The sequence below is a fragment of the Nicrophorus vespilloides genome, unplaced genomic scaffold, assembly GCF_001412225.1.
Source record: "Nicrophorus vespilloides isolate i.1.1-1 unplaced genomic scaffold, Nicve_v1.0, whole genome shotgun sequence".
Lineage (NCBI taxonomy): Eukaryota > Metazoa > Arthropoda > Insecta > Coleoptera > Silphidae > Nicrophorus > Nicrophorus vespilloides.
In genome coordinates this window covers 46,119-57,346 of record NW_017098514.1, presented here as the reverse complement: position 1 = coordinate 57,346, position 11,228 = coordinate 46,119, and the positions used below count along the sequence as shown (strand labels likewise).

The 11,228-nt window shown below is 31.3% G+C and overlaps 2 protein-coding genes across 2 annotated transcripts; one reads left to right on the top strand and one right to left on the bottom strand.

Annotated features, from left to right (window-relative positions):
* Positions 1-922: 922 nt before the first annotated feature.
* On the bottom strand, positions 923-3,679 carry LOC108562632 (protein Mo25). Its single transcript, XM_017921039.1, has 5 exons — positions 3,291-3,679; positions 3,062-3,230; positions 2,810-2,974; positions 2,334-2,438; positions 923-1,383 (listed from the first exon to the last, which is right to left on the bottom strand). Exons 1-5 carry the CDS (start codon positions 3,677-3,679, stop codon positions 1,201-1,203), a joined length of 1,011 nt encoding a protein of 336 aa, XP_017776528.1. The 3' UTR covers positions 923-1,200.
* LOC108562631 lies at positions 3,441-9,822 on the top strand. Its single transcript, XM_017921038.1, has 6 exons — positions 3,441-3,454; positions 5,722-6,092; positions 7,502-8,113; positions 8,530-8,733; positions 8,794-9,057; positions 9,128-9,822. Exons 3-6 carry the CDS (start codon positions 7,535-7,537, stop codon positions 9,800-9,802), a joined length of 1,722 nt encoding a protein of 573 aa, XP_017776527.1. The 5' UTR covers positions 3,441-3,454; positions 5,722-6,092; positions 7,502-7,534; the 3' UTR covers positions 9,803-9,822.
* Positions 9,823-11,228: the final 1,406 nt, after the last annotated feature.

Below are 11,228 nucleotides of genomic sequence, written 5' to 3'. Positions count from 1 at the left end.
TTCAACTCGTTGGATTTCATATTTTCTTTTTATTTATCATTCTTCTTCCAAAAAAAAATCGTTTTAAAAAATAATCTTTTCTCACGTTCTCGTTACTCCTGTATAAATATAAAATATCTAGAAAACACCCACTTTAATATATATATATATAGTTAGAATATACAAATTGCTAATAAAATTAAGTGCACTTAATTTTATTAGGAATTTCGCTAGCGTATATTGACGTACCTCGTCACCATAAGCTTTTCGCATTTCAGTTGCATTCGTCATGTCCCAACAAACAAATATAATAACAAACTATATATAAGATATATTCATATAACCATGCAACTAATCAGTAGCATAAACATCTGCCTTCCTTCAGTTAAGCCCTGCATCGTAATTAACATTATGCTATCAATTTAAAACATTACTAACCCTTCTAACTGAAACAAACGATTCAAAAACAATGATTATCTAAACGATTATCGCTTATAGAAATAACATATGTTTAAATATATATTAAAGCTACATTATTGAGTCTATTGAAAACAAAAATATATCAACAAATTCAAGTACTAAACTAATCCAAAACCAGAAAATACCGTATTTCATTATTACATTATTAATAAGAAAATACGACGAAATGCTGAAAATAAATTTGATCCATAAATGCAAATCTCGTATAAATTTGTAATTTTATTTTACTTTAGATAAATATAATCTTAATTGATTAAATAATTTCATTACCAAAATAACTTAACTCAATGGTAATCATAGAAGGAACATATTTACGCTACTGCACCTCAACTGCATTTAAACTAAGTTACAATACACATTTTGATTTATAATATATGGTATATATATTTTTTGTTTTTGTTTCTTTCGATTAGAAGTTATTGAAATGATTGGAAATTTCAACAGCTGAATTAAAATGCTAGGAGATAGTTAAATAATAAATATATTTGTAAATTAAAAAAAAAATCTAATAACAAAGAAGATTATGTTGATAGGTGAGAAGAAGAAAAAGAAGTAGTAAGTAATTTCTTTATAGAAAGTGTAAATTAAAATAATAGATTGTTGTTGTTTTGTTTTTTTTTTCTAACCTGCATGACGAACTTGATTCTCGCAACGAACCTAAATGTACTATGATTTTTTTTTTATCATTTTCTTGTGTATATAATAGAATTATAATATGTAAAGTACATTTAATAGTAATTACTAATGTCCGGCCGCTGGCCGCAATTCCTTAATCTGCCTTATAAGATACGCCTTCTCGTCATTGAATTGTTCATCCTCGGCCCTATCCGTGTGGAATTTCATTAGGAAATCAACCAGCTTATCTTGATTACGCAACAGGATGTCTAATATTGGCTTTGGCTTGTTCGGGTTGGCAACAAACACCTGAAATTAATAAATTATTTCGAGCTTTAATCCCGTTCTTCCGCATGCACACCGCATTTATCTGAATACTGGAACGTGAACTTTTGTCACGGATTTTAAACCTCGTGGAAGCCAAATTAATCTACAATGTACATTTTCTACTACACTTAATTGAATCAACGCGTACGTACCAACGTAGTTTACGCTCAGTTAATAAACATTTATAACCGTACTAACGTACAAATATCCGTACAAGCGTACACTAATACATGTTAGATCTATACTTAAAGTTAAATATATAATTTCTTTAAATCTTCAATATTATAAAATATTTGAAAAGCTAAACCGGACTATAATGAATCCGGACTGATGAAAACCGTTATATACGACAAAAAAAAATGTAATTATATCCCGACATAAACAAAATTTATATGAAACGCAAATCCTCATGTTCGATACAGTTCATTCGTTCTACATTAATGAAAATGTTACATGACGAACGGCAGTAATACGAAAATACTATATAAAAAAACAATGATCACGTACTTTCCAACTAATCGATTCGATTCCAAGGAAATCAGAACAATTTAATTTTAATTGAATTCTTGTCGATATAAACTAAATCGAACGATACAATACCAGAAATACTGATTTCGTTCTATTTTAAAATTTAGATGTATTTGAAAAATATAATCGTTCGTCATGATCGTTATTAATTATTTTATATAACAAACCAAAATTTACTGTACAGCATACATAAAAGATGATGCTATTGATAATTCTCTATTGTAGGAAATCCAGCCAACAATTGCAAATTATAAAGAGTAGTTAGCGATTTATATTTAGCCGGATTCGAATACAATGAAGAGAAAAAAGGAATAATGATATGAACTGAAAACGTGTTCATTACATAAGACAGCGATGTTCGGATAATCGACGGAACAATTTCCATTTGCGGAATCGATACTCACCTTGAAAACGTGGAAAGCTTCAAACTGAATATTCCTAGACCTCTCTTTCAGCATGTTCATCATTAATTTAAGATTTTCTGGATTGGATATATATCTAGTCATTACCTATAACATCAATAATAATAATAATCAAAAAATATTCTACATAAAGTAACATGAACAAAATGAGATTGTTAATTTTCATTTAATGTATTGATTTCTGAGAATATATATAACGTAATTTGTATTTATTTTTAACCGTTGTCTTTATGTATTAATTACTTTCCTGATAACGCTAATAATAAATATTGTTGATATGAAACTGAATCTCATCATAAAGGTTATATGAAACTTAATGACTAGTAAATACTGAAATACTGTTCTGTCCATCTAATCTTATCTCTTATTAAAATATTTACTGTATTATTATTATAGAGAAATAATTGCACAACAGAATTTTCAGAATTATACAATATGTATAGATTAAAAAAACTCACCGTGAAATTATGTCTATCCAATAAAAGTTCACCAAGCAACTTCAAACTTTGTCTACGGGTCACATAATTGTCTGAATTCAACAAACGCTGGTAATGCGTGAATACTTTGTCATAATTCTGCTCTAGAAATTCAGCGCAGAGCATCTTATGTCTAGTTAACAATTCCTGCAAAAAAAAAACAAATTATAATATATGTGTGAATTGGTGCTCGCATATATGATGTGTTAATATGTACAAACAAAATGAAATTACCTTGAATGTGGAAAAAGCATCTGAGGCAATATCGAAAGTGGATACTTCAACATAGGTAAAGAAATTATAAAAGTCATCTGAATGAAGCATTATCTTCGCAAGTGCCTCATACCTTGCACACTCCCTCAGCATGGTTCCACAATTTAAAGCTATCTCTTGCAACTCATAACTGCAATGTCATCAAATAATAAATAAATAGATGCAACTAAAGAATAAATCACAAGTGTACCCTGTCATAAGTGTGAACAATATCTCTGGTTTTGTACAAATATACTCAACAGTTGGGCAGCGTGTTCCAATTTGCCTTCGTAGTATGTTATTAAACACTTGAGCTACATCTTTTTTGCCCTCAAAATCGATGCGGTTCAAGTTCTGGATCAGCAGCAGCAGCAGGTTGCTATTGTATAGCTCTTGAGCAAGTTGTGCAACGATTATATCAGTCTGTGGTTCAGCGTCTGAGGTCCCATACAGCATGTTCTTGATCAAGACCAAATTTTTGCTCACATCCTCCTGTGCCTTCTCTGCCTTCTTGTCACCCTTCTCTAACGAATTCACGGACTCCTTCAACGCCTTCACCACATCGGCGGGGCTCTTCTGTGATTTTCCAAACAGTGGCATTATACAATCTTCTTGAAAACGTTAGTTAACACAAGATTATATATATATATATGTATATATTTATTATTATTCAACAATTGATGTCAAAAGTGACACACTGAACGAACAAACAGCTGCGACGGTCCTCGATACTCCAATTAACCTCTGAAATACAACTGGCGACGGCTGCGGTTACAGGTTATTTATTCCAATTTACCCTAACATATCACAATCTACAAACTCTTCTAGCTTTTCTCAAACAGTACTACAAAATATATCTGCCATTGATCATTTGACAGCAATGTGTGACTGATATGTCATAAAACAGTAGTACCAACGTTAAAGTACAGGACGTAACCAGATACAAGAACACCAAATCTCACTAGACTTTTCTTAACATACATACACGTACGCCATCTACAATTAATTCAATGTAATTATTACTAACGGCTAACAAAAAATATGTAAAGATTAAATTTAAAAACAACAGTAAAACTATAATTAGTAAATAAAGAATTATTAATGAGTGAATAAATTTTTGTTTTAATTAGTTAATGAACCCTCGGAAGGGTTTCCAAAAATTGCCTTTGCGGACGGTTTTTCACGTCCACATGGCGGGGTATTGGTTAAAGTTTTCAACTAGCAATAATCGCACCTCGGATAGACCTCATTGGTTACGATATCGCCACTGCGCAAAGCTAAATTTCGATCGTCTCGTGTTCACATATGAAGCGAACGAAATGCAACAATAATTCTGAGGACCTTGCGACAACGCCATCTAACTTCTAAAAACATCATCCAATCACTTTAAGTATATAAACTTAACTTTAATAATGCAATCAATAATCATTATTGTTAATATATAATATCCATAAAATTTAAATACTGCTAACATAGTGGGCTAATGTATACATTATTCATTAAAATGTACATCGTAACTTCACTGCTTTGGAGAATGTGAAATTTATTATGGGAAATGAATAAGTATGTGCTTAGAACTTATGTAAATAAATAACTATTATGTTTTGTAAATGACATATTATAAAAATACTGTCTTCCTCAAAGATGTTATAAATCATACTATAAATTCATACATTATAATACCTCATTTATGGCTGTGTACACACATTCTCCGACCAATTACGTTCAAAGTTAGTTCAATGTACTTTTTGCTAAATTCCAGTTTGGTCTATGTGTACTGAATGTACATTTACCAAATAGAGTGACAACAGTATACATTTACCGGAAATCATTATCCCGAATATGCACTTATACCGTAACATTTATAATATAGACCAAGGATGGCCTGACTTTTTGCAGCAAGTGGTGATTCTGGTATAATAATTTAAAAAAAAAAAACTCAGTCATAATATAAAATATATATAATATTTGTTTTTTGACTCTTGAAGAGCCGCATGCGGCTCACGTGCAACAGTTTGGTCACCCCTATATATATATAGAGAGAAAAAACGCCTTTTTGCAACTGTTACAAAAGTGTTTCCTCCCAATTTTGTATTATAATTATGTATGTATACATTTACAATATACATAGACAAAAGATAAATAAAAAACAAAACGAATTTAATGTAGAAGACGTATGATCAATAGTCCTTTGTAACAATTGATCATGTCATTATGTTTATATTGTTTTTACTTAACTCTTATACAACTGTAAGTATAACAATTGATTCTATTTAAATTAAATATTTATTTATTTACAAGTTTAGGTATTTGGATCACAAAATTTAGTTCATGTTCGGACACTTTTTTTAAATTCATTATTAAAACTGGTATTAAAGAGTTATGACGATTTCTTCATTCAACGGTCAGATGAATGATATAATTTTTCTTGATTGCTTTTTGCGTTATAAAACTACAGAGTATTTTTATTTTTAATGTTGGCAGTCTTAGCTGTAACGCGGTTTCGATGTAACAGAATGTAAGTGAACGTATAGCGTGGTATAGTGATCATATTATGTTGATAGTGTGAGTGCGAAGAATTTCCCCCGACTTCCTACTGGTTCCTACCCGTACGTTTCGCTGTGCAATTGGATAAGAGATAGTAGCAGCAGTTGTGGTAGTAGTACCTAGTTCTGTGCCTGGATAACGAAGTGTTTCGAACTCCAAAAGAAAGAACGTCCGTGTGTCCGTTTTATTATTATTATTATTTTTTTTTCAAATTTATTTTTTCCTTTCCCCTGACATACACGAACCCCAACCAAGTTTATTCCCAGACCCGTTGACAGACTTACATTAACTTTGATATTTACCTGTCTTTCCCTATCCATATTTATATGCTGTCTGCGATCATCGCGGTCGCAAATTTTCAAACAGTTCTCATCGAAACTGCCAGTGAAACGATGGATCAGTGAATCGGAAGAATGTCTTCTACGAGAATTCTGCTCGACTGAATGTATTCTTGAATGATTTGCATGTAAGTTCTAGAAATAGGTTATGTCATCATGTACTTTTAGAGCAATTTTCCGTGTCTCTCCTCCTCTTCCCTGCCTTTCAACTATTACATTTTACTCATCTGCAGCAACACTGAGGTCACCAGATCTCACATACAGATATTACAATTATTTTATTTATTTGTTTGTACAATTGTTATTAACACCTCAGATATTGTTACTTTTCTACTCTTTATATATATATATACATACATAAAAAAAGAGTAAACTTGGAATATCATCATTCTTATCAGAATCTTTTATTAACATTTCTATACCATTTTTATCAAGTGACCTAAAAATAATTTTGTTTCAAGTAAATAGTTGTTACCACATTTCTTTATTAATCATATATTCAAATATATTAAGCAAAAGTCGCCAATATTTTTCATATTTATTCTAAATATTGTTTTTTTCCTTCTTATTTATAACATTACAAATTAATTGACTTTATTTTCTGCCTCTTAATTTGTATGTAATTATATAACAATATTTTAATTGAACTTTGGCAATAATAATTGAAATTATATGAATTTTTTGTGTGACTTTTGCAATGAACGTTATTAATATTGTTTATAAGATATTTCATATAGCAGAATGTCCTTTGTGCTTAATGGTCAGTAATAAGTAAGCTAATGCTACTTAAAATGTGAGTGAGAATAAGTACTCAATAGTTTTGGAGATTAGTTTCAATTAGTATTAGTCCAAGTACTCCAAATTTATACACAATTCTATAGAGATAAATGTATTGAATTGATTTTAATTATGTATTATTAACTATAATATATACAAATATTCTATGCCAATGATACTTCAGATAATTTCGTGGTAATTCGTGTTTTATAATAATCAGTACAATCAAATTCTAGTTCTTCCTTTTCTTGTTTGTTTTTGAGCTTAAATTGCGCCAAAATTACAATTATTATTAATTTAATTACATTCGTTTACACACATAATGTTCATTATATTTATTGGTCTTAACTACAAATATCTTTTTGATGAATAAATATATATGTGCAGAGGGCTATTGACCTGTATTTCTATTTTTTTTAACGTTCTATTCAACATATCTTTACGGGTGATTTCTAATGTTCGAAGTAAATTTAAAATGTAAACATAGTGTGTATACTACAATTCTATTTATTTATGGAATTATATGTAACATGCGAGATATAGATGTATTTCGGTGGTGCTCTTAATTATAAACGAACATTATGAGCATATTTTATCTACAATTTGTTATCTGTTATTTATTTTTATTTCATTTTCAACAGTTTAACTGATTGAAACTTTGTCATATTTCCTTTAGAGCTTGTTGAAAATATTGCAAATTAAAATATATCTACACATTTAGTTGTAAATGTTATATTAACGTATAATTTATTTTTTTCAGAATTTTGTATAGCAATATCAATGGTTTCTGGAAATGGTGTGTAAAGAGGATGTTTTATTATGGTTTAAAGACTTGGAAGGCTATAAGCGAATAGATGTGATGACGGAGTTATTGAATATGTGCGTCCCATTCGAGGTGCGATACCTAGGTAGTTGCATCGAGGAGATCGGGAAGCACAGCTACCACGAGCTCCGTGGACCCAGCATCGTTGCTAACGATGCGGACCGCCTCTCCAAAGATTCGTCTCTCCACACGGGTCTGCTGGACGACAGCACCCGACATCGAGCTGTGATTTACATGTCCGTGCTTTCTGCCAGGAACTGCACGTGTGCGAATTGGTTTTACAGGACACTATTGCGAACTCTGTGTGTCGAGACTGATGTGTATTTTAAAGATGACAACGCGCTCAGTGAACTGTTACTATTATTTACTATGGCTTTACACCATCCTGCCTTCACGTACGAACAGAAAACCCACTGTGGCAATGTGCTCGTTAAACTCATCGACATCCATAGCGAGAGGAGTAAAATGATCAACAATAATGCACTGATTGGTAGCGGTCATCCTTGCTTTCAACACGGTTACTTGCAGACAAGTCGAAATCCGAATATGGTCAGTATACGTTTTCGAAAAAAAAAAAATATTACATACACTCTACACATACATATTTACCCAATCCCTTAAAACCGTATTTCTACTCGCAGTAGATACATTCATTTGCAACAACATGTAACGCAATAACTTTACCATTTCATAGTGTGCAATACTTTGGAAATGATTGTATCGTCATTCTCGTCTCAAAATTCTAACAATTTTATCATCCGTTTCATAATCGTATAACTTTCTGTGTTATACTTTCTACCAAGTTCATATATTAATTGCTTTCAATAATAATACTTAGCATCAATTTTAAAACGATCTATATAACAATTTACTTCAAATACACTAAACTGGAAAAAAGTTTTTTTTTTTAATAATTTTACTTTATACTGCTGAACAGCGTTAATCAAAGTAATTTATGTTTAAAGTGTGTGACAATGGAAACACCTATTATACCTGTGAAAACATCATCAGTAATGCCGTCAGGAGAGAATACAATACCGATCCAGCATCCACCTCCGGGTTTTCCGCCACCACATGCAATGCAACAACAACATCCGCATTTGGATTTTATGTCCAAGACAATTTTAGCTCGACCGGGATTTACGGCGACTGTAGTTAGAGCACCAGATGTAAGTCAACATGTGAATTGCTGCGATTTACGGAGGTATAAATGTGTACATTTTGATCAGATGCATCCATTTCCAACGGCGACGACGGCAGTCACTACTCTTGAGAATCAAGCAGGTTCGCCACCTCACAGTAGAACGACTTCTCCGCCACCACGAACGTTTATGCGACCACTTTCTACCGTTGTAACCGGCATGTCTCCTCTTAATCCTACAAATGCGCTGCTAGAAGAATTGCAGAATACTACTCCTCCTGTTCATCTCGATCCTGTTCCTAGCATACCGTACAACCCGTTATCAGACATTATGAAAAACACAGACGAAGAAGTAATATGCTTATATTACTAATATTTAGGCAACTATAATAATTAATGTTTTGTTTGCGTTCTGTTTGCAGTTAAACAATATGCTAATAGATGATAAAATTAGGGAATCTCATTGGCTGCCGCTCGAACATTTCAAGAAGACGAACATGAACGGTATGAGGAATAATACCTACGTACTCGAGTCACTTATAGAACATCAGGTGCATCAGTTAAAGTTGGAAGGTGATAATTCGTTGCATTGTTCGAATCCGACGTCCGGCAACAGCAGTAGTAATCATTCTCCTACCGAGACTCCTTCAGTGACACCAGCAGTGACGCCCCACGGTCCAGGCCGAGGAGGATCAATTCCCGGTGGAGGCGATTCAAAATGTCGTCTGAACGGAATACCCCCGCCCTATATTTATGATCTTAATACAACACCGATGCCTACATTTAGTAACTGCTCTGTGCCTTACACAATCGCTCCCGTACCTCACAGTAGGTACTACACATACGGACCGCATTACACAACACCATACCCATATCAACAAAATGCAGAACTGTATCCATACCTCGTGTATCCGCATGGTATGAATCCACAGCCACCGCCGCCTCCGCAACCACCAAGAATCCTAAATTGCTACAACTGTGGAGCAATGGGTCACTTGGGTATAGATTGTAACGGTCAAACCGTCGAAGATATCACTCAAAAACCGTATATGCTTGAATTTGATTCATTGAAAACGCAAGATAGCTCTGACAAATAATTATTATTTACAACAAAAACTATTGAAAAAATATTGAGTATCTATGATGAATCAATTGCTCGAAGAGTATATATAATATAAATATATATCACGACGCAAAATAAAAATGTTATAAACATATATTGTAATATAGGTTAAATTCTGTAATATTTGTATAAACAAAAAGAGAGATGAGACATAATAATAATTACAATTCTCGTACAAAGTACTTGCTGAGAATACAATTTTAAAAACGCCTCAGCTCTTGTGGAAAGAACAAAAAACATAGCTGTTATATTAATTACAATTTGTTGTTACATGCGGAAACAATGACCTAACGACGCTCGGTATTCTCGTTTCTGGGTAATTTTTATATTAATCATAATAAATAATTTATTTGTTGTTTTTTTTTAAAAAAAAAAGAATGATTTATATTATTTATTTTTTATACAAAAAAAAAATTATATATATAAATGATATAAATATTTTATCGGAATGTATATTTGGAAACTGTATAACAATCCATTTTACACCAACGAATCGAAAAGTTATAAACTAAAATGATATATATTGAAAAGAAATGACAAAATCACTGAATCGCCATCCTTTAATACAAACAAATATTTCTCATTGGATTTGTTGCAAGTGCAGTAATTGTGATCTGGTGTAAATATGTTGATTTTTTTTTAGCAATAACTTTATGTTTTAGTATACATAATATCACATTTTTTTTTGTAAAAAAAAAATGTTTCTTGTTATTTCTAATTTTGTTTTTATATGTATATTGTTTTTGACTATTTGACTCTAGTCAATAATGTAAGTGCACGACATGATGGACTTATAATTATATGTATTATTTAGTAGCGTTGTGTTTTCTTTTCTGTTTTTTTTCTTTTGTAACTTAATTCTAACTTTTATTTGTGCTTTGTTGAATAATTTATAGGTCCTGTATTTTTTATTATAATTATATTTAATGGTACTTACTTTAAGTCACATTCATATTGTTTTTTTTTAATACATCAAATTTACACGATGAAATAATTGAAATTCTATTGGACTGCCGCCGCCGTATCACATTTGTTTTGATCCGCTTCATCTTTATCTGAAGAAATATAATCCGAATCACTTTTGTTTCGATATATTCATTTTTTAGTTTTATTTCATAGTTTATTCATAATTAAATAATTATATATTTATAACAGTCAGTATCTGATTGAATTTTTAATTAAAAATAAATTTTGAGATTTTCTAACATTTATTTATTTTTTTTTCAACAGCTTTTTTGTATATCCATGTGTGCTTAAAGACAAAATCGAATCGCACCCATTTTGTCTTTAAGGACTTCATTTTTTTTTAATTTGAAGTACAAAACGTATACGTGTTTGTATATATGTATAAACAAAAATAATATACAAGACGTTTAAAATATATATATTCTTGGATTATA

Excerpts from the sequence above, each read along its gene's own strand:
- LOC108562632 (XM_017921039.1), bottom strand. The coding sequence starts at position 3,679 with ATGCCACTGTTTGGAAAATCACAGAAGAGCCCCGCCGATGTGGTGAAG. Across the intron at positions 3,231-3,290 it reads TTGTTCACACTTATGACAGG|TTATGAGTTGCAAGAGATAG; the intron begins GTACACTTGTGA and ends ATGACATTGCAG. Across the intron at positions 1,384-2,333 it reads AAGCTTTCCACGTTTTCAAG|GTGTTTGTTGCCAACCCGAA; the intron begins GTGAGTATCGAT and ends TATTAATTTCAG.
- LOC108562631 (XM_017921038.1), top strand. The coding sequence starts at position 7,535 with ATGGTGTGTAAAGAGGATGTTTTATTATGGTTTAAAGACTTGGAAGGC. Across the intron at positions 8,114-8,529 it reads CAAGTCGAAATCCGAATATG|TGTGTGACAATGGAAACACC; the intron begins GTCAGTATACGT and ends TTATGTTTAAAG. Across the intron at positions 9,058-9,127 it reads TGAAAAACACAGACGAAGAA|TTAAACAATATGCTAATAGA; the intron begins GTAATATGCTTA and ends TTCTGTTTGCAG.